General features: G+C 39.7%; 1 protein-coding gene across 3 annotated transcripts; it reads right to left on the reverse strand.

The window, feature by feature from the left end:
* Nucleotides 1-9,201: 9,201 nt before the first annotated feature.
* Nucleotides 9,202-24,244, reverse strand: CDC7 (cell division cycle 7). 3 transcript variants are annotated; one of them, XM_057374125.1, is made up of 12 exons: nt 24,165-24,244; nt 22,450-22,600; nt 20,447-20,533; nt 18,913-19,048; nt 18,185-18,278; nt 17,930-18,072; nt 16,041-16,128; nt 15,245-15,340; nt 14,068-14,246; nt 12,777-12,859; nt 12,531-12,680; nt 9,202-11,590 (listed from the first exon to the last, which is right to left on the reverse strand). In XM_057374125.1, the coding sequence occupies exons 2-12, from the start codon at nt 22,541-22,543 to the stop codon at nt 11,220-11,222; spliced, it is 1,521 nt and encodes a 506-aa protein (XP_057230108.1). In that variant the 5' UTR covers nt 22,544-22,600; nt 24,165-24,244; the 3' UTR covers nt 9,202-11,219. The 3 variants fall into 3 exon arrangements, with proteins under 3 accessions (XP_057230108.1, XP_057230116.1, XP_057230100.1); XM_057374133.1 differs by having other exon boundaries at nt 20,447-20,530; nt 24,153-24,240; XM_057374117.1 differs by having other exon boundaries at nt 24,153-24,240.
* Between the last annotated feature and the right edge of the window lie 1,462 nt (nt 24,245-25,706).

Genomic DNA, 25,706 nt, shown 5'->3' on the forward strand with positions numbered 1-25,706 from the left:
CCAGGAGGCAAAACCTTCCCTGGAGAGTCTACCTGAGCTTTGGAAACTCCATCTTTACCTGTCAATCATGGATCATAAACAGGCCAACCCTATCTGAATCAGGACCTGCAGCTCCAGTTACACATTACTCAGCACGGCTGAGCTTCACCTGTTTGGAAGTGACTGGAAATGGAAATGCCATGTAAAAGCAAACCTCCGTTTTGAAAGGGATATATAGTAGAATCTTGCTCAATATCAGCAGTATTTTCAGTCCTTTCTAATTATTAACTTGTATTAGGAGGGAGGAGGGGAAATATTGTGCCTGTCCTGTGGAATTAGAATCAAACCAGAGAAGGATGGAGAKGAACTGGTAATAATTAATTTACCAGGATGCTACAGCTCTCCTTCARTGTGCAGCAGTAAAAAGTAAATGAAAATCCAGATTATGTCTGAGCACATGAAGAAATAAACAGTTCCTGTGTATTTCAGAGAAGAATGGATTTCACATYGCTGTGGTTCCCAGTGGTTCCTCAGTTTACTCAGAGATGGTCRTTGTCAGTACATTCTTTAAACATGAAATAAACTCATTTTTGTTTTGAAATTACGTTCTTCTATCATCATCAACACCCTAAGCAAGATATTTTGTAAACTTTCCTCATATTACAGTTTTATAATGACAAAACCAGACTGAAATACATTTATATAAAATTTAGAAGGTCCTAAGGTACTGCCAGTATCTTTTTGGGGCAGATTCTCTGGTTTCTCTGAAAGAATTGTTAACCTGATACTACAGAATTCTGGTGCCTCGAGCAGTGCCCCATCTGATCAATYACTTTAAAAGTACAGCTCTCTGGGGATAAGAAGAAGAACTATCTTACCTCTAGCWTTGTTTATTAATATAAAAGCTAATGGAAAAATCAGATTTGGAAAAGATATTAGCACAGACTCTGTGCTACTAGAAATCCAGCAATTGTATAAAGAATTTTATTCCTCTCTACTACACGTATCCTGTTTCTTTCTTTGTGCTTCACTGTGTCCTTTCTTTGTGGAATTTATCGGAAAATCCAAGCAGGATTGTTTGGTCCTTTGTACTGGTCTGACTAGGCAGGTACAGACAACACTTACATAGGCTGTTGATAATTTTTAGATCTGGTTTTAAAGTCATGAGTAGAATATTTAATAAAAGGAATTTAATAAACAATGTAATATCAAATTAATCTTTTATACATTTTATAATTTTCGATATTTTTTTAAACTACAGATGAAAATGTTTTCTACTGCACTTGAATGCTCTGTATTGCTTTAGTTCATATTGCTGTGGTTCAGATTGCTTGCCCTTGTGTGTGTACATTCATTTCCTTGATGGATGATCTGTTTCTGTGCGGCTGAATTTCTTGTGGAACTAGCATGTTTCAGCAAACTTAACCAGGTAGGAGAGGAACAGGGTGCTCATTATCACTGCAAATCTCACCTGTGAAGGGAATAAATACCTTTAACCTTACAGAGTAAGGCTTAGGCTTTCTTCCACAGAGTCCTCTTAAATGCATAATTTAACTTGCTTCTTCATTTAACTTGCTTCTTCATTCTTCAGAAACTAGAAAGGACTAGAAAATACTTTTTCAATTTTAATTGTGACAAGACTTGAGCATCTTGTGACCCTTTTATCTCTTCCTCCCAAATGACATGTGCATCTGCAGCAATTTTTTTTGAAAAGACTGTAAGAAAGAAGTATTTTCAGTGTAACTTGATTAGCATGCCAGTTGCTGGATCTGAAGCACTGGTGAAGGACCTGTTTGTAGTCAATAATGCTTTGCAGAAATGCACTCATATGTTCACAAGCTGCTTATATACCTCTGGCATGGGTTTTAACCACCATATCTTGGAAATTGTTTCACAACCACCCTTGTCTCCTCTATGTGTTGCTTGCCAACTGTAATTAATGGACTGAGTTTCACCACAGTGTGTGAGCTCGCTCTCCATACATGTCCTAATTCTGGCAAAAGTTACATCTCCCAGGCCTCACTACGGACAGTATTTCTGTATGAAATCCGTGCACGCAYGGTGCATTCAGCAGCCTGTTGAGATGGCTGCTGGAAACTTATCTTTAAAGCTTTATTGCAAGTCAGACTATTTTGAAACTTGGCACRCAGCATTTGGAGTGGGTGCAGTTCTTTTAGTTAAATCTGGGTCTGTCTCCTGCTCTCTCTTTACAGACCAGGTTCCCCAGGGTAGAGGGAAGTACCTCATTGCAAATCTGTCTTGCCAAGTGCTTGGCAACTGAGCCTCCCCCCACAGTGGAGTCTGTCTCTAAAGCAGATAACRTCCACTTGGAAGAACCTGACATTTTAGACTAGAAAAGGGCAAAGAGTTTTGAAGAATCCTTTAGAGATTAAACTCAAATAACACGCTTATTTATAGATAGTGTGGGTATGACACTTTTTGAACGTGTCATTGGTTGAAAAGAATGTCTTGTMACAAAATCTGTATTTTTCACTTTCTCTTGCATTTTTGTCTTTGGCCACTCTTGCTTTATTGTGGCATTTTAGGATATTTGRGTGAATGATAATGTTAAGAAAACATTTTGTACCTGTGTATCGCACAAGTATATCTATATTTAACAAGAAACATACTTGCTTTATTTGAATCCACTAGATAGCTAGAGTCTGAGAAGTACTTTTATGGCTTTGTGTATGTTATAGAAATCTGGCAACTGGGTCAGTGCTTGCAGAGTGTGCATACCAAGGAGCACATATCAGCAGAGCAGAGGTACAGCAGAATTTAGGGCCTGGGGTTGCTGTGAGCCAGTCCTGTAAACCAGCAATCCTGCAGAGTCAGCACAGGCCCCACGAACAGAAACCTAAACATCTGGTTAACTTTAGGCTTGTGCTTAAGCTGCTTTGACATGAGCTGCTAAGAGGGTGRTGGGTTTGCTTTTAAACACTATTCCAAGAGCTTTACTTCACAAGGTTATGCTTAGGAAGCACTTTTCCAGCAGGATGCAGTTTGTTCCCTGGCTTGTGCTTGCCTTCACATGGYGGGGCAAGACAAAGGCATGCAGTCCCCAGATTTGTCCCTCCCTTYTCTTTCCATATGCTAGCTTTGCAGAGCGGGGAGCCAGCCTAAAAGAGAGCTGTAGCTTGTTCATGGAAATGTCCCTGCTGGAGAATCAAGGGATGCAGAGCTGCTGGGTGGACACCTGTCCCAGTACACAAATAGCCTGAAAAATTCTCAGTGTTGAGATTTCCCTTTCTGCTGGGGTGGTGTGTTCAGTAATACCTCAGTGCGTGGGCTGACCAGTATTTGTGAATTATCTGAGGGACTCTGGCTGTGAACACCTGCAGTGGGCTTGATCCTTTACTCCCTCAAGCTATGAAAACAAATTACTCTTCCTTTTGGAYTCAATTCCATTCCCACTTCATTTTGCTGCTGCTCCTCCTCTGTGTTTCTCTCTCGTGTATTTTCCTCTGCTTTTTGCCTCTTCAGAYTCTTTCTGTACTCATACTACTTACTAGCTGCAGCAGTTCGTACACATACATTCTATATATTACTTTACGATAAAGTTCTGAATTAAAATCTCAGTTGTCCTTGTTGTAATGAAAAAATGGCCAAAGAGAACCTTACAAGAACAACTATGGTTGAAAATGCTTGGGGGAAATGACATTCTTGTCATGACACTGATGTTCTATCTGAAAAGCTGCTAGAAAAGCAGCAGGAGCCTCTTGAAGCCTTTTGCTTGCACTCTTTTCCTCCAGACAGTGGAAAATGTTGCTTTGATCCACCCAAATAAAGGAACTCAGCTTGGAGACCTCATCYGATTCTTTGGCTGCCACTGAGTTTRGTAAAGTTCTTAMAGRTGCCTCCTATGCTCAGGTCTGAAATACTTAATTACACACTAACTTCTTGACAAACTCATTTTTGGGAAGAAGAATGCAAAAGTCAAAAGGAAAGAGTGGGAAGCAAACACCTTTTACTTCTCACTACTAGAAAGATTTAATTCTGAACTGAGGGAAATAAGGCTTGACAACAAATACTGTGTTTCTGTTAACAGACCAACAGGATGATCTCTCTGTATCTGAGTGGGAGGATGTTAATGACTCATTACAGTTTGTTTGATGAGAATTGGAATTTATTGTGGTATCTGGTAGCATCCATCTTTCAGTTCTTTGTCTGTTTTGATAAGGAAAAAAYCCTGTGCTGTTGTATCCAACTTCATTCCTCCTGATAAATAAGCTGCATATCTTTTAAACCATCAATCACCCTCTGTTTGTCAGTTTTATAAACTGGAAAAGATTAGTGGGAAGAGAAAGGGAGGGTTGCAGCTCGTGTTGTGTGCAGGGCCAGATGGCATCAGCGAGGTGGCCGAGTGCTCCTGCTGAGTGGGGAACAGGGAAGGTGGACAGGGGCCACCCCAGCAGGACATTCCCCCACTGCTGCCTCCAGACCTACAGCCCCAAACCCTGCCTGGCCCCAGGCGTGAGGGAGCACCCGTGCACGACACTGCCCTGCTCCTCAGCTCTGGGGAGCTGGTGGTTTGGACCGTGTTTGCTGTTGAAGAATTATGGCTTCTGTAGGGCTGAAAGGGGCCCTTGGGAGAGCTGCCCTCCTTGAAACCACCACCATGAGAGCCTGCTATGGACAGAGCTCCTCACTCAGTCATGTGTGATGCTTTTAACTGTGCCAGTGCTTTTGCAACCAGGAGCTGCCCCTGCCAGCAACACTGAAACTAGCAGAGGCAGCTCAGCACCGCATCTCTGCTTTACTTCATCCCTCCCTTAGGCTTCCAGAAAGCAGTGGCCATGGGATGCCTGCCATCCAGGCACACAGAGCTRAGGGAATTAGAGCAGCCCTCCAGAGCTGACTCATCACAGCAGTCTTTGGAACACACATGCACCCCCAAATGAGGCCATGAGGCCATCAAGAGACACTGCTGCTCTGAGTTGTCCTGCCCTCTGAGAGGTAGACACTTCTCTCCCACTGTCTGTAATAATAGCAGGTGTATTTCTTGYGTTACCTGAATTTTGCTTTTGATCTCTTATTGAATGTAGTCCTAGTTTTTACAGAAGCCCRTCTCATAACTTCAAGTAAATTCACAAGGAGCTTTTTGCACTGAAAGATAGAAAATAGACCTGCTGGGATTAATCCAGCCTACATGCAATTGGCTGAATCACAGCACTGAATTTCTCCCCTGGATATTTTGAGACTTCTTTGAACATAGCAAATTAGCATTTCACTCAGGCTGATTCTAGAGATAGGGGATGAATGACGTTAATATTTGAAAATTCTGTARTAAATCTAATTTTCAGGTTTGCATGCCAAAGCTTAGCATGTAGTGAGGCACTTAAAGCTGACATATTGATGGTGTAGCTACAATTTAAACGTGTGGCTTGTCTCAGCATTTCATGCCCCTCATGTACAAAAGTTACAGGGTTAAAACCAGMGTGTTGTGAGCATGATGATATGGCTCTTCTGAATAATTAGTACCTGATAGAACAAAACAATACCACCTCACAAACTGTGTTACGATCTGTCAGCACTTGAAAAACAATTGTTTGGTAATTTAATTTTTTACCTGGARTTTTACTGGGAGGCCACAGGCAGAGTGATGCATGTTCCGATTGTGCTCTGACCTCCAAGGGTCAGTGTGTATTCCTGAAGGCAGTGTGACAGCAGAGGCTCGGTAGTTCAGCAGCAATCAGCTGAAGTGGCACAGTAATGTCCAACCACATTCATTAGGTTCCAAAATGGCTACAAACAGTGGGCCTGGATTCATCAGTTTTATGTGCTCTACAAAATTTCTGTGTGGTGAATCTCTATGGAAATGTTTCAAGGAAAAGCCCTACATAAAGTCTCCATTTATAAGCTCTGAAAGAAGGCCAGGGAATGCAGTTCTGGAGCACTCTTGGTCCAGTATATTTGTATCCTTGTCCAAAGTAATTTACCATGGATTTTGYAGTCCTAGTTTTGCTGTCTTGATAGGGGATTTACCATATGTAAGTCAWAATGCAGCAAATTAATAAAAGCATTAATTTTTAGCAAATAAAAAGCATAGCAATCAGGAGGTAATTAACTCAGACCTTTCTCCCCTCCCAGCATGGGCTGCCTGTAAGTGAATTTTTCAGAATACTGAGTTTTACAAAGACAACTGGGGTAAAYACCTATAAAATCAAACTGCACACTGTTTTTTCATTAAGTAACTGCAATGAACATGACTCACGTTACAGAACTAGTTGCAAGCAGATCTGCAATGGAAAACATATGCCAGATTGTGAAGAATCCCAGCAGCAATAACTTCTTGGCTGTAAGCTGTGTGCAGGACAATTCTGTGTYGTGGTGAATTGTCCGTGGTAAACTACCACGGTTTAATCCATTAAAAGTGCAAAAAGAACAGAGCTTCTCAATGTTTGAGTTCAATAAGCATTTGGACAAACCCCTCAGGCACATGTGTGACTCTTGGGGTSTCCTGCAAGGGTCAGGAGCTGGAGTTGAAGATCCTGATAGGTCCCCTGTAACTTAGGATATTGTAKGATTCTGTGTGTCTTCCCTGCTGCAGTCAGTGAGCTCTTGTAATCCCCTCCTTTTTGGCATGTGGAAGGAGCCCCATGAGTAGCTGAAGTAGCCCACAGGAGTGAGCTGGCCATTAGAAGGCAGAATAACCTCTTGGAGTTTTGAAACAAATGTTATAGCTAAATATGGATTTGGTGAAGGAAAAAGATGTTGCGTTGTTTATAGAATAAGAAAAGAAGCTGGCAGTAGCATTTTGTGTCCTCTGAGATCCGCTCTACTGYCTCACCTCAGTGTTTTCCTCCTGACAAATGTGTACTCGCATGGTAGAAATTTCAGCAGCTCTCTTCATTTGAAATTGGCATTCCCTGMTCCCATAAGACAAGACTACAGAAAAGTGAAATGCTACAGAGAACTCTAGAATTTCTTACCTACACTGCCAAGTGCAAGTGGGGGATTTTTGATAAGGGAACTGCAGTCTTTGAAACAAGTGAATGGAGAGTAGAACAGAGGCAGGACTAACAGGACACTTGGAAATAATTGGTGCTTTTCACATAACACACAGCAACACTTAGAGCAGCAAAAGAGTCATTAAAGACAAATGCCTTATAGCAACACAGAGTGAATCTAATCTTTGGTAGGACTTTTTGGGGGAGGTGGTGAGAAAAATACAGGAATGGAAAGTATGAGAGGTTTTATCAATGAGCTGCATGCTGCTACACATGATCTGTGGCATTTATTATATCAATCATTTAACCTATCCTCATTAGATGCTAATTTTCTTTTAAAATGTGAGTTTTCAGGCTACATCCCTATCCCATCACATCAAGAAGTAAAACTAATTATGCATTATTTGTTACAAGTAGTTTATTTATATCATATGAAAGATACGGATCAAATCCATACCTTAGGCAAAACATTTCTTAGCACTAGAATTTTTGAAACACAGATTTAATTAGGTCTTAGATTAAAATATGGCTCTTCTGAAAACTATGGAAGAAGTTTATGTAAGAAACCAAATTCTATGTAACAARACCACTCTCTTCCGTGCCATATACCCACAGGAATATGTGAGTCTTTCCATAAATGGAATAAACAATACTCTGGGGATACTCAGGAATGCATATAGTGGTTAGTTTTTAACAGGACACAATAAAGCATTGTATAGGGATTGCATTCTRGCAGTCAATGGAGATGAAAGTAAAAAGGGTTCAGTCATGGAGAGGCAGAATAAGCATACAACAGGCACATTTAAAAACCCTTTGTTATCTGGGTTATGCTGTACCTTCCTGATGCAAAATATCAAATTTACTGGACCCYCAACTCAGCAGTACCAGAATTTGTTACCAGGGTAACAAAACTATATGCTGGCCTTTGTAAGCATGTGATCAAAGGGACTATCCAATTTCCACCCACTGTKTGCAGGCTGCCAATTTAAATATTTATTACCCCTTGAACTGGCCAGCCAGCAATGCAGCAGCAGAGAGGGGCATGAACCACACATGTGCTGCCACTGACCTGGGACATGWTCTGCTTTCTGGAAAAGCTACAAGAGAAATCTGAAGCGAGCATGCTGTGGCTACATTAGTAGAATAATTTACTACGTGCTCTAAAAAAACAAACATCAAAAAACCCCAACCAAAGAAAAGCAATTACAATTATGCTACAGTAAGAACAYTGCCTCAGTAATGTCTCAAGAGAACGGTCCTTGCTATAAGCCTACCACGTGAGCTTGGTAAAACTAACGTATAGTTTCATTATAGATTAGGAATTTATAAAGCCATAAAGCATTAATTGCCTTTWAAATGCTGTTGTTCTATTAAGTGATTTGAATGGTTARTCATTTTCTCTACATAGCCAAGCTGTCTTTTAAATGTGGTGTAGAATTGAACAAATGACAGAAAACTGGGATGCTGGGGCTTTTTTACTTCTGTTGCCTTGTGGGGCCTGCCTTCATGAGGTAGAAAAAGTTCAGGTGTGCCCTGCCAAATGCGAGCACTTTCTTTTATTTATATAATCKCATTCAGTAGAATATACCTCATCATCACCAACAAATTACATGAAGCAAGCTCTAAAGTTGTTTTTTTTTTCCCTTGTGTTTTGCTCAGTAGTAGAATGTAATGGCCAGAAAGGTGCTAGGAAATGAAATATAAATAAGTATTTATTACTCTTTTCAACTAGGATTAACATAATAAACGTCATCATTTCCTCACCTAGTCTGGCTTAGTACTGASCAAAAGCTAGCCTTCCCTATGCTAAACATACAGATGGATTCAGATTTGCTCCCAGCATTCTGTTCTCAGAATTCTAGGTATCAATTTCTCTTCATCTTTCCAAGTCCGTGCAGCTTTTTGCTGCCATTTTTGGTTTCTGCCCAATTTGTTAATAACCTTGTCATAGATGCTGTCCAAAACTTAACACTAACCCAGCTGCAGCCTCACAACCACTGAACATTGRTTGTAGCAATGTAATTTCTGCACAGAACTTTTTCTAATTGCTGCTCTCATGGTTCGACATTCATGCTCAGTTTATAAATATCTCAAGTCATGTGTTTAAACTATAAAGGAATCTTAGTACTTGGCTGTTACCTGTGGTTTTGAGAGATTCTTAGAACCACAGCAGAGAGAAACAGAAAATCCAGGGAAACCACTGCTCAGCTCTAGTGTTTTCTTGCTCTTTTTCATCATTCCCCCCCCCCCCAGTGAGAGCCCATTGCATTTAATATTTTATTTCCAGCTTTCTTCTTTCGTAGAGTGCTACAAAAAGTACTTCCTAAGCATATGCTAGTTAAAAAAAAAAAAGCTACACTTTTTACTTTATCCTTCCCCTTGAAAAAAAATTCTCCCCATTTTAAACAGCTGTCTGGAAGAAGGAATACCGATGTGTTCCTCCAGCTCATTATGCAATACACGGAGCTTAAATTGTTCCTTACAAATTTTGTTTACYTTTAATGTTTTGGTAAAAATCCCACTCGCAATGATTTTCCCTTTTTGGCTCTTAAATGAAGGCAGTGGTTAATTGTTGAAGGGCCTGATGGAAGGAGCTGCTGAAGGCTGCTAGCAGGGAGGCTTGGAGAGCTGAACTTACTTTAAAAACTCACAAGAGRTAGCTGACATATTTTAGCTTGCTGTCAGCTGGTGCTCTCATAAGACCATAGACAGCAGGAGTGAATGTAGGAGGAAACAATACATCTGCGGACACTGGCAGATAACATTGCTTGCCAAATTTGGCCACAGTTCCTTCAGATAAATAATTTCTCAGTGACGYGCTGTGTTGAAATTATATAAACAGAAAAAATTACTAAGACCTGRGCCCCAGGGTTTTGTGTGTTTCAAGATTTTGCGATCAATATTCTGACATCTGCAAATATTTTTCCTTAACAGCTGATGCCAGAGCAACATTACCGTCGCTTTCTATGTATTCAAGATTTGAATATATTAAAATCTTGTCTCTTCAGCCCCAGTCTTGGTCAGGATCTTTACACTGTCATAACCATCAGCACTTGTAGGAGAAGGCTTTTGCAAGAGTTATCAAAGCAGCAATCTTTTCTCAGAATGGCCCRTAATCTCTCACAGCAACAAYTCCATTAGCATYTCAAGAAATGTACATGTAAAAACAYTGTATTATGTTTCAGTCTCCAGAATCATCAMGGGTTTTAGGGAAACTTCTGTTGAACCTGATGTAGCTTACGTTGCACATCGAAGGTATAGGATTTTCTTCCTTAGGATCTGAAAACAGCTAGCTAGTTCTGTGGTAAGACTTCCTTGATAATTAAAATACTTCCACTGTAACAGCCACACACATTAGAGCTATCTGAAAAGAGCCTTTTGTCAGAGGAATTTATACAGGAAATCAATGTGCAAGATTCTCCCTGAACAGAAACAGCCCATAGGAAAACCTTACCTGACTTTTATAGAAGCATCTCTACACAAGCTTCTGAAGTTATAAAACCAAAGCATTTATTGAACAGACATGTTTTAAGAAATCAGTTTCCATAACAGAAATCAAGCCTATGCCTGGGACCTCAGACACTCTGAAGGCAGCAGCTGTGGAATATTGACAGTTACCCATGGCATTGAGGAAACATGGGCTATACAAAATGAGTAACTACATTTATTGTTATTGTTTAAGTAGGGAAGGCCAGACAGGAACAAAAATGTACTTCTAAAAGTTATGCTTTTCTTTTGATGATATAATCTCCAGCACCTGGTCCTTCCTCTAGCAACACTCCCAAAGTAATAGTGTTCTCTGAAAATAGTCTGAACAAAATGAACACACTTTGTTCCATTTTCAGTCYCCCATGTACTAAACAGGAACAAAGCAGATATGCAAGTATGGAAAAGTCTCTCAAATGCTTTCTTATTTCAGTCTTACCTTAAGGCAAATTTGTACATTTTAAAGGAATATCTTGAGAATTAAGAGTTTATGAAACTCTTTTTTCCTTGTTGTTTTTGATCAAAGTTATCTTTCTCAGAGAAACAGGTATGCAGCACCGTAATAACCTCTCAMAAGTGTCTTAGGATAAGACCATGTCAGTGATGTTTATGTAACTTTAGCATCTGCAAGTATTTCTTAAACTGACATTTGCAGTCTAACTGTACAAGACAATATTTCAGTAGTTCAGAGCAGTGTTATGTCATTTCAATGAGTTTAAATGCTGAGGGCAACAAGGTAAAACTACCTCAGTATTTTATTTCCATACAAAACATATGAAAGGAATAACAGAATATTTTATCTTCTTAGAGCCTCATGTCTTTGAAAAAAGGATGCTGCAAAGCCTCTTTTGCAGTTATTCTCGTTGCAGGGTTTAAGTCTAGTAGCTTATCAAGTAGGTCATATGCTTCATCAGGAACCTGATCCCATCCTTTCATGTCAGTYGCCCTCATTTCCAAAGCACCATCACCTTCCTGAAAACTCTGTTGAATTTGTTTTCCGAGTATCTCAGGAGCACAGRATTTGTCTGCTGCAACTGGCAAAGCTCTGTTGGCTTCAGACCTGCTGGGCACTTCCCCCTGAGATCCCTTACCGCTGCTATTTGTTCCTCTCAGCTTTTCACAGAGGCTTCGTAAGTTTTGTGTTGGGACAACTTGGGTACACACAACAGATTTGCCTAGGGAAAAAGGTTGTAGAGCAAGGCACATCTTATTGTATTTTCTATGCAACTGTAACTTCCAAGTTTGTTTCAGAGAAACTTCATGTCTCAAAGTATAACCAGCATGAAAGAAAAACATCCCAAATCTATCAAAGAACCAAATCCAGCCCGCCATGCCTCCACACCAGCCCAGCTGTTACAGCAGTAGCCCCCGAAAGTTAGAAGGGTCATCATCTCAGTTCTGCTCAGAACAAAGAGCTTTGGGTTATGTGAAGGTCAGCCACTCCATACATCAACTTCTTAACAGAGCTGAAGACAATTAAATACTGATTTTTACACCTTTGTCTGAAGAATGAAAATTGATGCTGGCAGTTACACATTGAGGTAGCAAATGCTGCAGCATTTGGCCTGTAAGGAATTAGGGGTATGGTTATTTGGATCTTTTGTGTTTTGTGGTGCTTGTGTTTCTTTTAAACAGGCCAGATGCTGGGTTTTGGTTTTTTTGGTTGTTTGTTTGACTAGTCCTTCTGGGGGAAGGGGGCAAGGCGAAAAGCAATGTTTACATCATTTAAATATTAAGTCATATTGACTTTAGCCTCCAGGCCAAATTTTGTAGGAATAGAAACACTGTCTCAAGAATTTTAGCCAAATGCCAGTAGGAAACATTTAGTTGGCATATTTCACCTCAAGTAGCCCTGACTTAGAGAAAGGCAGCAGACAGGTTGAGAAGACTATGACAAAGTACCCCATGCACACATTGTAAAAGACAGAAAACCACAAAACTGTCTTAGAAGTCTGTAAATATATAATAATGCTTAYAGATTTTACATGCAAAAATAACTTCCAAAATTACTCTCAAACATAAAAATATATTTATATACACACAAAAATTMATTGGTTGTATATTACGGCATTAAATAATAGTTTCCCCCTTTCCCCATAATTAAGGTTTGCATACCAAAAGTTCTAGCAGCCTGAATGGTTTCTCTGGATCCACGAACTGTCATGATTTGTGCCAAAGCAGTTAAATCATCACTTGCTTTGAAAAATGGATACCGTCCACTGAGTAGAGAAAGGAAGATGATTCCTGCAGACCACATGTCAATTGCTGCAAAGGAAAGCAAATTTATTAATAACTAAACTCATGATTTCATCACAAACAAAATCCCAAAACCAGCTTTTGTTTCAGTCTGAGGTGCAGTACCTGTGGTCTGAGTGGGGCATTTTGTTAATACTTCTGGGGCTCTGAATCCAGGAGTTCCTGCCCTGGGAGCCACTTGTTGACGCCTTGTAATAAGAGACAAATATATTTAGAATATAAAAATTGATAATTAAGTTCAAAATCTAATAATGCTTAATATTGTTTTTAGAATATATTTGTGTAATATGTATAAACAGCCTAACCCTGCTTTATTCAAGTTTTTATAGATGTTTGAAGCATCTTACCTAGCATGAAATTATAAGATACACAAAGTAGTAGATAAAGATCTATTATATTTTAATGACATTATCTAGCATAAGATACAGGGAAATAGTTATTGCATACTTAACTCATAATGACTTTTTCTTAGCTTCATCTAAGAGAGGCATCATTTTTGTTAAAGGCTTGTTTTCATAGGAAACTTTGAAGTTGGGGCTAATTAACCAAAGGCAAAAAGCATGAGATTTTTGAATGTGGATGCTATGGCTTTGTATTAGTTCAGAGCAAACTAAAGGTCTCTCTGAGTGCTGCCAATCATTTACTTTTTGTTACACTAACTATAAGGTGTGAGGTTATCATTATTTAAAGAATCGTGTGGATAAAGGGCAATAGTAGATCATAACCAAAACTAACTGCAGAGGGATGGAGTTTAACTGAGCTACTAAGATTCTCCACCATGAGACACTGGAATAGTTTGCCCAGAGAAGCTGTGGATGCCCCATCCCTGGCAGTGTTCAAGGCCAGGCTGGATGGGGCTTGGAGCAATCTAGGGGTCTAGTGGGAGYTGCCCCTGCCCATGGCAGGAGGGTTTGGAATAAAATGACCTTCAAGTTCCCTTCCAACCCAAACCGTTCTGTGATYCTATTCAGTTTTTAGATGAACAAATACAAAACAGTAAATGTTTCCTTTTTATTCCACATTTCATGACTTCCAGAACCCAAACTATTGGCATAATTTAGCCCTGTTAGGTAACTACTAAATGACAGATTGATGTATTGTCTTTCTAAGTGTTGTCATTAGCTCAAGTGRTTTTCTACAACACATGCAAGTGAATAAGTAAGAAGGAGAAGAAGAAAATAATTAACAGGAAATCTTTCTAGATGCAGATAGCAGTGAACTAGTCCATGAATTCCATTAACTATTTTTGTTTAAAAAGGGCATACTGAGTGTTTTAAGGGCTGCAGACATTAAATGCTATCTTTCACTTACTAAATCAGCAGTCTAGTAAATCTAAGTTTCTGACTTTGCTTGACAGCAGAGCAGATGATTTTACAGCATTATCAAAGCAAATTACCTTGAAAGGCAAACACTGCAAACTCTGTCCGTTTCATAACAGTCACAGGGCAGGTTTAAAGGGCAACCACTGGCAGCTTTCCTCGCCACCCCATTGCTCACAGTTTTGGTAGAAATGATCTTCTTCTTTGTTACCAACTTCCTAGATGAAACATCTATCATCTTTGATTGTTTTATGAGCTGCAATGTAGATATTTTAGAGAAGGTGACATGTTTAAGAAGTTTCCCTTTATATATAGATAGGCCAGTACCAAAAATACTGACTTAACAGGTGCTCATGAACAAGAAGAATTTTAGGACAGATATTGCAAACCTTTTTAACAGTACCAGAATGGCTATAAAACAGACATTGGAACTTTCTAAATATTCTGATTTTCTTCTCTTCCCCTTTAGAAGACATTTTCAGTGTTTAGTAAAATGCAATATATATTAGATAGTCTGAAGCTGCAAGACAAGTATTTTTCAAGTTACTATAGTGTTTCAAGATTTTTTTGGCTCAGTATGAGAATAAGGAAAAAATATGAAATGCCACAGCAACACACAGATATTAACTCTAGTTCTACGATAAAATATCACTAACCAACCTCTCTAATTTAGTTGGGGTTTTTCCCTTGTCATATTAAAGACTAATTACACAGAAATAGTTACAAGTTGTATCCTCAGCTTCAACTGCAAAATAATTTAAAAGTTTCACAAGGTAAATAGGGAGTGGTGGAGCACTGGAACGGGCTCCCTGGRCAAGTGATCACCGCACCAAGCCCGACACAGCTCAGGAAGTATTTGGACAATGCTCTCAGGCACATGGTGAGACTCTTTGGGGGTCCTGTGCAGGGCCAGGAATTGGACTYAATGATAGTCATGGGTCCCTTCCAGCTCAGCTTATTCTGTGATTCTGTGATTAGTGGCACAGACAGATGTATAGGAAAAAAAATTAACTTAGCAACCAAACAAGATCAGCTAGGGAGAAAGCTAGAGAACTCGTTTAAGAGTTTCAAAAGGGATTGAAACAGAAATGAAAAATTCTTTTGAGTCTACCAGAAAAGACACATTTAATAATCCGCTCAAAAACTTCTAGCTTCATRGTATTCTGCAGCAGTGACTAGTCTTACAGAACAACCAGTTCTATAAATTTTCAAGTATGCAGCAGATTGATCCTACTGATGAATCATACTTCTTACTTTTGTACTCGCGTTCTCCTGGTATGTGGAACTATAGACATTGAAATTCCTCTCTCCAAAGACAGAGCGCTGGACAGAATGGTGCACAGAGTCCTCCTACAATACCAACAAAAAGGACAATAAGGATCCTGTTTAACAGGCATCTGGGTCCTGACAGTTTAAAAAAAAACCTGTGAATTGATATAAAACAAGAACAGCTGCATATAAGTAATTTTCAGGCATCCGYTTACTGTGAGTGAAGAAACATGGTCTAGACAGAACAGCAAACATGTTTACAAAACGAATCACACCTCTGAAGTACCCCAAGACAATCTCAGTGTAGTCWGTACTAAACATAGGTGAATGATTATTGGCTTGGGGAAGAGTTTCACCATATACGTCTCTTAAAAAAGGATTTAAAGCTRTCTATAGTAAGCCATGCTAGGGTTTTACATAGCCTTCAGCACTGTATTACATCTAACAGATACTGATGAAGCCAATAGTTCTGTAGAATTAGCTCCATCAACATGAACACTGTGATGCTGTGCACTCTCCTGGGGCTCTGCAAAATGTTCAGGCTCRGCTCCTGTGCAAGTACTGCATCTCCCCCTGTTGGATGAAGAAACATATACAACTGTATAATAAATGAGACTGAGAAACTTTCCTCCTCTTCCTTGTGTCATCTGTACTTTTGAAAGTCAGCTGCACCTATCAGCTGCTTTTGAGGCTGACAGTTGAGTATCTGATTAGATTCTGTGACACTGACAGAAACCCCATTTCCCAATTCTACAAAAGGATTATTTTGTAAGCAACTTGCCTGCTGATCTTCAGAGTGCGCAGTTTTAAGAAGCTCAATTTTTGTATCAGGAGTTCCTTGTGCCAGGCCAAAATCTACGAGGGCATACCTGAAAAGACACAGATTTAGAATCAGGAGTTATAAAATATATATTAATCAATCAATTTACTATCCATTACTTATTTATCTTTCTTTCACATTTTMTTCAATGTTGCTTATCTGTACTGCTGACAGCTTCACTATCCTATTTTCTTCCTTCTCCTGCTATTGTCCCATCTTACCTATCCCCCCAATATTTTTACCCTATATCACTGGTCATTGTTTCTTGTTCCAAAATCTTCTCAAGTGCATGCTTTCTCCAGAGGCATTAAAAAAATATTGCCAGCAACTCTTTTTTGAAGTTCTTCTAATCGTACAGCTCTGAATCTTGAGCTAGCAGTCACGTACAAGTGACTTGACTCTTGCASTATTCCCATGGGCAGAGGACAAAGGCAGTAGTGAAGGCAGACAAGACCAACAATACTTAAAGTTTTGACAGACTTCTAGCAAATACTACGGGAATTTACCTCAGTCTCCAAACAGGTATGACTACATTAGTTCACACTTCRGATCTGTCTCTAAAAAGAATTATTTTTTGCTACAACCAGTACAGAGGCAATCCAYCTGCCCCTGGGTCTCAAATTCAACTCCATGCCTCCAGATACAAAGTAGAGGTTAAGGCTCAAACAAATGCTGGAACAGCAAAATGACAGTACATATTCATTTTGACAGATTGAAAAAAAAYCCCAGTATTTCTCAAACTTTCAAGCTTGTGGTTTGGCAAAATGCAGTCAAATCTTCCCTACAAACTTTCACTGCATAGAATCACAGAAACACTGAGGCTGGAAAAGGCCTTTAAAATCAAGTCCAACTGTTAACCCAGCTCTGCCAAGTCCTACAAAACCATGTCTCTTGGTGCTAGACCTACAAGTCTTTTAAATTCCTCCAGGCATGGTAACTCAACCACTTCCCTGGACAGACCATTTCAATGCTTGATAACTCTTTCTGTAAAGGAATTTTTCTAACGTTGAACCTAAACCTTCCCTGGTGCAACTTGAGGCCATTTCCTGATRTCTTACCCCTTTTTACTAGTGGATGTACATCCTGCTACAACCTCCTTTCAGGTGGTTGTAGAGAATGATGAGGTCTCCCCTGAGCCTCCTTTTCTCCAGGCTGAGCCCACCAGSTCCCTTCACTGCTCTCTTAAGTCTGGTGCTCCAAACCCTCCGCCAGCTTCAGTGCTTTGCTATGGACACACTGAGCACCTCAGTGTCTCAACTGTACAGACCACAATGCTAACAAACACATTTATAGGGCTGCTAGCACTGAAGCATTATATCCATTTCAGCTCTTCACAAAGAAGCAGTACCTCATTTTTTGCAGTCTTTAAATTTTGTGACTTGCAGGCAAAAAAGCCAACCCTACTAGTTATAAATATTAATTCAATGTAAGGTGAAAACASCCCAAAGCCAGCTATCTTATCTGTATCAGTTTTACTCTATCCATYACTAAAAATGAAAAGATCATTCTAGGCACCACAAGTTACAATTAACTTTCTTATTTAAAAAAACCTCTGATTTTATTCTTCTCATCCTTATTTGAAAATGTAGTACTTTTACTCAGTAGTAAAATCTTCATTTTATCAGGTACTTGCCACTCTATGAAGCAGATGCTGTATTAAGTAAAAAAAAATCCTTTCCTTCTTAAATCCTTTAACATTGGAAGAAAAGTTTTAAAAATAAAAAAATAATTGTAGCTTTATTACTTAAGCATATGTTATGCAGCTGGAAGGAAAGAAGCCTTAAAGCATAATTGACTGTTTTCTGCCAAGGCACACATCCCTGATGAGATCACAGCATGACCACACTCACTTTTTTAGCTGCCTGTTGTAGAGGAAGTTGCTGGGCTTGACATCACGGTGAACAATACCGAAGTGATGAATGCGCCTCAACGCTTTAAACAGATTAAACATGTATTCCCTCACTTCTTCAAAGGAAAGCAAATTCAAAATGTCCTGAAAGATTATTTGGATACTRTAATTTATAGAATCATACAATAATTATAGAATAATTATGCAACTGCTTTTAATTAAATGTTTTACTATGCATCAAAAGTCTGAGACTCACCAGGAAGGATTCATGTTCCAGATATGGCATAACAATAACAACATGATCATTTTTCCTAAAGCAGTATTTAACACCCATAACATTATCTTGTCCCCTAGAAGAAAAATAAYGTTACTAAACAAAGACCAGAACATGGATGTTTATTTTCCTTTATTTCTTAAAAACTTCAGTCAGGCTTTCTTTTATAATCTTARTTTATATTTTGATAGCAGTCTTATCAGCAATCAGTAGTTGTGCTCTTGCTGCTCACTGCTATGTTCCATTTGAGCTCTGAAGTTTGSAATGAGAACTCCACAGATTACCTGTGGGGCAGTGGTTTGTAGTCACCACTGTAATTAAATATAGGACCTAACTTTCATGATCCTACTACTTTAAGAAGGTGCTATTCGGCACACTCTGCCAACACGTATTCATTCTTAACCCACATTTTCTAATGAAGTGATTCTTTTTTTCAAGCATTTCAGAACTGGAATTTTGTTACCACAGAGATACACACTGGAATTTCTCAGACGGAAAATAGAGCACCCTCCCCTCAAACTGAGGTTTAGCAGCAAAGGGCATCCATTACAGGTAATACAACTTCTTTTGTTATTTGCTCTCAATAAAAAGAATACACATGTGTGTGGTTAAAAACTAATCAAGAGAAATGCCAAAACCTCAAATAAATATAAAACAGTGAGACAATGTTCAGCAGTTTAGTCATGACAATCAATTTTTTGTTTATGTACCCTGCTACTGTGAGGCACTGAAGTTCAGCAGCWATTCGCAGAGGGTGGCTGGTTGGAATCAAGTGTTTCAGAGCCATTTTTTCCTCACATCCCGTTTGTAGTTGTGCTGTGGCTAAGTAAACAGAACTAAAAGTACCTGTAAACAAAGGAGAAAAACACTGTCTTCAACATTTTTAATTAGGTCAATGCAGATTTTTACAGAAGTGATCTAACTGTTCACAATCCTGCAGTACACTTGATACTACATCAAAAGCCGATTCAAGCAGAGAAAAATCCAGTACCTTTTTTCTACTTCTGAATTCAGTGATCTTGTATACAAGTTTTTTATGTCAGTAAAAATGCAAATATAACACTGTCTAACTTGCCTGGGACACAGTGCTCTTTGAATGTAAATTTCCTATCTTTGATTTGCTTTCTTGTTTAGGTAGCTTACTTTCATCTGACATCTAACTCCTCTCCCGACAATGTAAGAGGACTATATAATGCTAATCTGGAAAGCACTGCCTTTGCTATTCACAGCACTTTTGAAATTGCTACATTTTCCTTAATTCTGTACCTTATCTATAAAGTAAGACTTCCCACATGACAGGTAATTGTACTGTTGGTCTGCCCAGAGCATTTCACCACATCGAATGYGATACACTTGTTTGAGAAACGGAGTATTCAGACTGTATGACAAACTTACCCAGCCATTTAATTTTAAGGGTATCCTACCTTATGAGGGTAATTTATTCTAATGATCTGAGAAATCTGAACATTCAAGTTGAAGTGTTCTTCCATATGAATAAAGAATAGAAATTACTTTAAATTACGTTTTAAGTAACGTGTTTGCATCKTGCTGGTTCAACAGTCTGAGTGAACACATACATCAAAATGCCAGCAAAAACAAAATACTTCATGCAATCATAAAAAAATCCCAAACAACCTAAAGACCCATGCCTTCAACAGAATTTATTATAGCAAAAAGGATTATCAAATTTGACTTAAGACATTACTTTTGGCAGTRAGAACTGCTAAAATGAAAGTGATTCMAGAGTGGAATCCTAAGTTGAAGCTTGTTTTCTCATAATGCTGTTCAACTGCAAACGGTATTTCTTAAAAACATTGTTTCCTCATCCACTTCTGCCCAAGAGGTTTTAATGGAAACAAAGCCAACTTAAAGAACGCCAATTAAGTATGTCAAAACACAGCTACATGTAAGTAGAATTCTCATGTAAAGGGGAAAAAGAATGGAACTTTTGGACTTATTTACTTGAATCTACCTCAAAAWTTTTTAATTGTCAAAACTGGAACGCCGTTTTTTTAAAAGGCAGATTTTGTCAGATTTTCAAGAAAATATATTGAAAATGTTCCTAATTAATGCTTCTATGTGCTCAGCAACATATTAGAATTCCTACATAGACCACGTAGTAAGTCAAAAAAAGGCATTTGGCTTAAATTGAGTATATTGGGATCTTAGATTTATACTAATATACCATTAAGTTAGAAATGCAAAGAAATCTTAAGTCTAAGCACACTAAAATGAAACATTTACCTTCTCCAATTTTTTCCTTAATTTTGAACACATTTACAAGCTGTGGCACTGCTTCATAAAGCTTTTCAATATCTTTTTTTATTCCTGCTGTGGAAAGAATGGGGAAAATAAGTTCAGAATTTTATTACTTRATTCAGTATCCATACTGGAGATCACAAATTACACTTCAGTTCATATGACTGTGGATTCACATAAGCAGGGAAAGTCAGCGCAAATGTATCTTATCCCTGCTGACATTACCACATGCATGCTTGATATTATTGTTAATCATCAGTAAACAATTCTTTAAACAATTATTTTTTACTTAGCTGACACATGGCAGATTCTGCGATGGCAAAAGCCTTCTCAGCTCACTGCCTACAGCTCACTACTAAATGTTTACATGAGATTTGCAGCAGCAATTTSACAAAAGGCAGAACTATAATAGTTGTTTCTATAAGCATAGGTGCAAATCCATCAGATGCAAATCAAAAATGCAGAAAAATAATTTTTAATGCAATCTTTYACAATGTTACTTAAAAATAGTTGACGCCGAACCATGTTTGCTCTGCATTTAGRTTGCTGCACTTCATGCTGCAATCGCTAGATGGCACAAAGATGCTGTACCATATTATTTCCAAAAAATCATATAGTTTTCCATTGAGTTTACAAATCCTCGTTTAAGTGTTTTTCTACACACATAAGAATTCACTTCTTTTGAAGATATCAATTATATAGAGGCTGTGACTAATTTCTGTGAAGGGGTAAAGAATATTTTAGTACACAGAACTAAGCACAAACTRGTATTTGAAAAGTCAATCAAATGAAGAAACATTTATACATTTTTCATCCTAAAAATAGATAAATTAAATTTAGAATAAACAGAAAAATTGAACTGTATTTTATATGCAAAAATGGACTATGTTTCAGCAGAGCAGTCAAGTCATAAGCAATAAGATTCTTTTTCAAAATATCACAGCTATGCTAGAAACAAAAGTGTGTATRAGCATGCATCCCTAGCCTTCTATGTAGCTCATTTTAAACAATGACAGAATCTCCCTGAAGAACCCTCTTTTCCTGATAGCTAGTAACTCAAGTTACAGTTAACTCTCAATTTTAATTTTATTAATTTTTTTCTTTTTTATTTCAAACTCTTTACAGCTGCTTGTGTGAATGATCCTGAGAGGTGCTAGAAAAAGTCGGCAACTGTCCTTGTTGGCAAGACAGCAGTATAAATATCACCTGGTCTCTTCTGCGGGCCTGAATACCCCAAACTGAGTATAGAGAATATAGWCATTGTGCCATCAGTGTAATAATACTACCAAAAATATCCAGCATTTTCTGTGAGCAGATTTTAAAGTGATTTCTTCCCTTATTTGCAAGCAAGACAAGCATTATTCAGCATCATTCTGGATATGGATGTGCAGGASATTGACAGAGGACTATATATTTTTTAAAAATCAGTAGCCTTTAAATCTATAAATTGGCTGACCATCTGGGATTACTAAGCAAACACTGTAGAGGAAGTCCAGACCCAGCAACATACACAAAGTGACTCAAAAACAAACAACAAAACCACTATCAGAACACATGTTCTTCGTTCAGCTTCTACAAAGGAAAACAAAAMGAGTGTTTTTATGCACATAAATACATCTAAAGATATTGAAACATAAGGCTGGTGATTATAGGTTAAAAGGCAAAATACTGGTTTTGAATACTGTCTGGTCAGAGTTTATTCCAAGGGCTGGCTTTTTTCATTCTGGTATCCTCTTATAATAACATRTTCTGTAATAAATAAATAGTAGGTTTAGCAAATTGTGACAAACTACTGTTGCTGAAGTTTTGCAATACAAAAAGAGCAGGAATAAACTTAAAAGCCACCTCAAATGTTTTCATTTCATAAATTCTTTATACCACAGGATCATATACACACAGGCTTATAACAATATTAAAATTTCCCTAAATAATGAAGCAGTGTGTCAGAAACAAAATATAATGTTAACAATCTCTATTTCAGCACATACCTGAAAGCCTGCTGTTCTGCTCAAGATTCCCGTGGAAGTCTTCAGCCTGCTGAGGGTGCTGTTCATCACAGGGAGACTTCACCACCGTCTCCATCACAAAACAAGTCTCAAGTAAAAAATAGCCAAGACTTCGAGGGCCACTTCTGGACACCTGGGGGAGCAAGCATATCTGGTAAGACACTTCCTGGCCCTGCACTCAGCTCCTGAGATGAGATTTAGGGAGTCTGAGGAGTTCCTCTGTGCTACCTAAACCAGCAAAGTGTCACTGTGCCAGTGACACAGTAAACCAGTAAAGCCACAAGAGGACAGAGGAGGAAAGGAAGGCTGCAGGGCAAGCTTAAATACAACTGATTTTCATGTCTCATGTTTCCTCATTCACATTAAATCATCATTGTCTTTTTTCCTGAAGTTTGCTTTGAAAGGAAAGGAACTGATGCACACAAACAGCTGCACTGCACACTGCAACAGCTGTAGAAAGTCAGAAAACTAGAAAGAAATCATAGGAGAAAAAAATACGTTCTCAATACAAGAGATCTCTCCCTCCTAAATAAGTTGAATAAAAGGCATAATTATTTGTTGCCCCCCCAACACAAGAAAAATAGAACATGCTTATTTTGAAATGCTTCTTTCCAAATCTTGGAAACATTACATAAGACTGTATACCAATAAAGTCCACTAATGTTGTACAATCAACAAAACCCATATAATCCCTTTTCAGGAACAAGAGTGACAGGGAGCCCCAAGGCAGAACAACCAGTGACAAGTGAGCCTGGATGCACCAGCTCTTATAGTTACTCAAAACTGTTCCATTCAAAAATCTTCCTTCCTTGTTACTTTGCCAAACCTTCAGAGYTCTGGACGAACTCTTCCACATTGGGGAAATATATACTGAAAAACTTCAGATGAAAGGATTCATGTTTCAGCTCTAGAGCTAGAAACAGATTTTGTCCCCAAAGAATCTGAGCTACCTTYAGTCTGTCATCCTTTTGTAACAACAGGGAGAAGAGGCAGGAGCTGGCTCTTTTGAGCCCATTTTTTTCCGGGAGCTTTGCTGGAGAGGGACTTGTGAAACTACTGGAAAGGGATTAGAGATAGTTCTAGTCTCTCTCAGGCAGCCACTCCCTCTGCTAGAGTGGAGTAGGCAAATTAGCCTTTTCCAAACCTGTACGAGCATGGCCTCACCAGCAGCACCAGGACTGCAGGTTCACAGCCATCTCTACGGTACAGCAGCTCGGTACAGGACGAGCCTCACACATCCAAAGMCCAGTTGGCACTGGTGATGTCCCCACTGCCACACAAAGCTTTACGGGACGGCCTCCCCCAGCCAGGCCCCGGGCCAAGGGCACACCGCGGGATTCCCCATCGGCCCTGGGGCTCACGGGCGGCGGCAGCGGGGGGCAGACGGGCCCTTCGGCTCCCCTCACGGAGTCGTAGCCCTGCTCCGCTCCGATCGGGCAGGGGGGGATGGCGGGCACTGAGAGACGGAGGGGGCGCGGAGCGGAGCGGGGCGGGGCCCCGCCAGACGAACGGGGCGCGGTGTGAGGGGTCAGGGAGGGTCGGATCGGGTCAGGCCCCGCGCGGGCCTTTGGTCGCCACAAGGGAAGGGGGGAAGGAAGGGGGGAAGGAGCGGGGGAAGGAGCGGGGGAAGGAAGGGGGGAAGGAAGGGGGGCCGGGCCGGGGCCGGGGCGCGGGCGGGCACTCACGCGGGCACTCACGCGGACACCGGCGCGCGCCGGGGTTTTGCTGCTGCCGCCTTTGGCCGCCCGCGCGCCGCCGCCAATCCCGGCCCTCGGCGGAAGCGGCGGCCCCGGCCAATGGCGGCGCAGGGCGGGGAAGGGCGCGCTGCCATTGGCCGGGCGGAGGGGCGGGGCCCGGCCGGAGCGCGCGCGGGCGGGGGCGGGGCCCGGGCCCGGGGGGCGTGGCCTGTGCCATGGCCGGTGTACGGGCTGGAGCGGGATTCTCCCTCAGGAGGCCGGACCCGCCTGATGTGTTCAGGGATCCGCCTAATATGCTCAAGGCCCCTGCAGCAATATTTGGCCCTTAGACTTTCTTTTCTACGTGGGRTTATTGCGAAATAATCCAGTCCCCAATAAGTTCTTGTTCTCATTAGCTCCGCTATGAATTCAATCAGGTAGCYCAGAGGCCAAGGAATGGCTGCACCTACACCATTATCGTGGGGGAGCAGCTTGGCTTGCAGCTTTGCCTGATTGCCTGATGACAGAACAAAAAAGATCGCACAGAATACAAAACTAAATTTGCCTCTTGGCTCTGGTCTGGGCTGTAACCACTGACCAGTAATGAGCAGGACTAAGGAACTCAGTGGAASTATTGGAACTTTTTACAGTAATGTTTTGTTGATGCCTGAAATAGTTGCATTTTATTGAAACCAAAACAGTTGTATATTTGTAAATAGAAGAATTTAGGACTTATTGTCTTATTTTTRGTCAATATTTCTCCTTTTTTTAAGATAAAAGAATACTGCTTTTGTTAAAGAGTAGCTCCCCTGCATTTGATGGTGCTAATGCACCTGACCTAACACATAGATCTCTCGTTCACTGGAATATGAACTAAAATACTCTTGTTTATTTATTTCATAATTCAGGTAGAGATCTGTAACTGCAGCCCTTGGTAAATAACAACCAAGCCTGAGGTTGCCAAAGTTCCCAAGGCAATATTCTAACTTGGCTTTACCTTATAACAAGCTGTGCTTAAGTTAACAAATGGTCAAAAGAAGAAGCAGGTTCCACCACTTTTGTTGTGCTTCCTGTTACACATTTTAGAAGCAGGGTGCAGAAATGAGGTTTTGGCGGGTTTGATTTGATGTGTGGGTTTTTCTTTCCCAACAATTATTCTAATCTGCACTTTCTGTTTAGGGCTCTAATATGTCAGTGCAGCAGCTTGAGATTTAGTGAAGTAWGGTAACTCAATAATTTCAGTGAAGAGTGACTATTTAAAAGCAGATTATATCAAGCAATTTAATTAGGTATAATGACAAAATAATGTGGGTCCAATTCTGTTCTTTCTTTTATACCTGTGATCTTACAGAGGTTCAAAGGGCACCACAAGCATTCATGAGTGCRGGCTTGTCCTAGTGCTAATGACAAATAACATGATTCTAAATTAACCTCTTTGGACAATCTTATCTACAGCCATTTGTGAATACTGTTGAACCAGGAATTATGTTTTCCAGTTAATACTTGTAAAACAGCTGCTAATTATTTACAAGTTGCTTATTTAGCTTTGTTGCTCCTGACCAG

This window comes from Malurus melanocephalus, unplaced genomic scaffold (assembly GCF_030028575.1).
Source record: "Malurus melanocephalus ecotype Western Australia unplaced genomic scaffold, MMel_1.1 scaffold_8, whole genome shotgun sequence".
NCBI lineage: Eukaryota > Metazoa > Chordata > Aves > Passeriformes > Maluridae > Malurus > Malurus melanocephalus.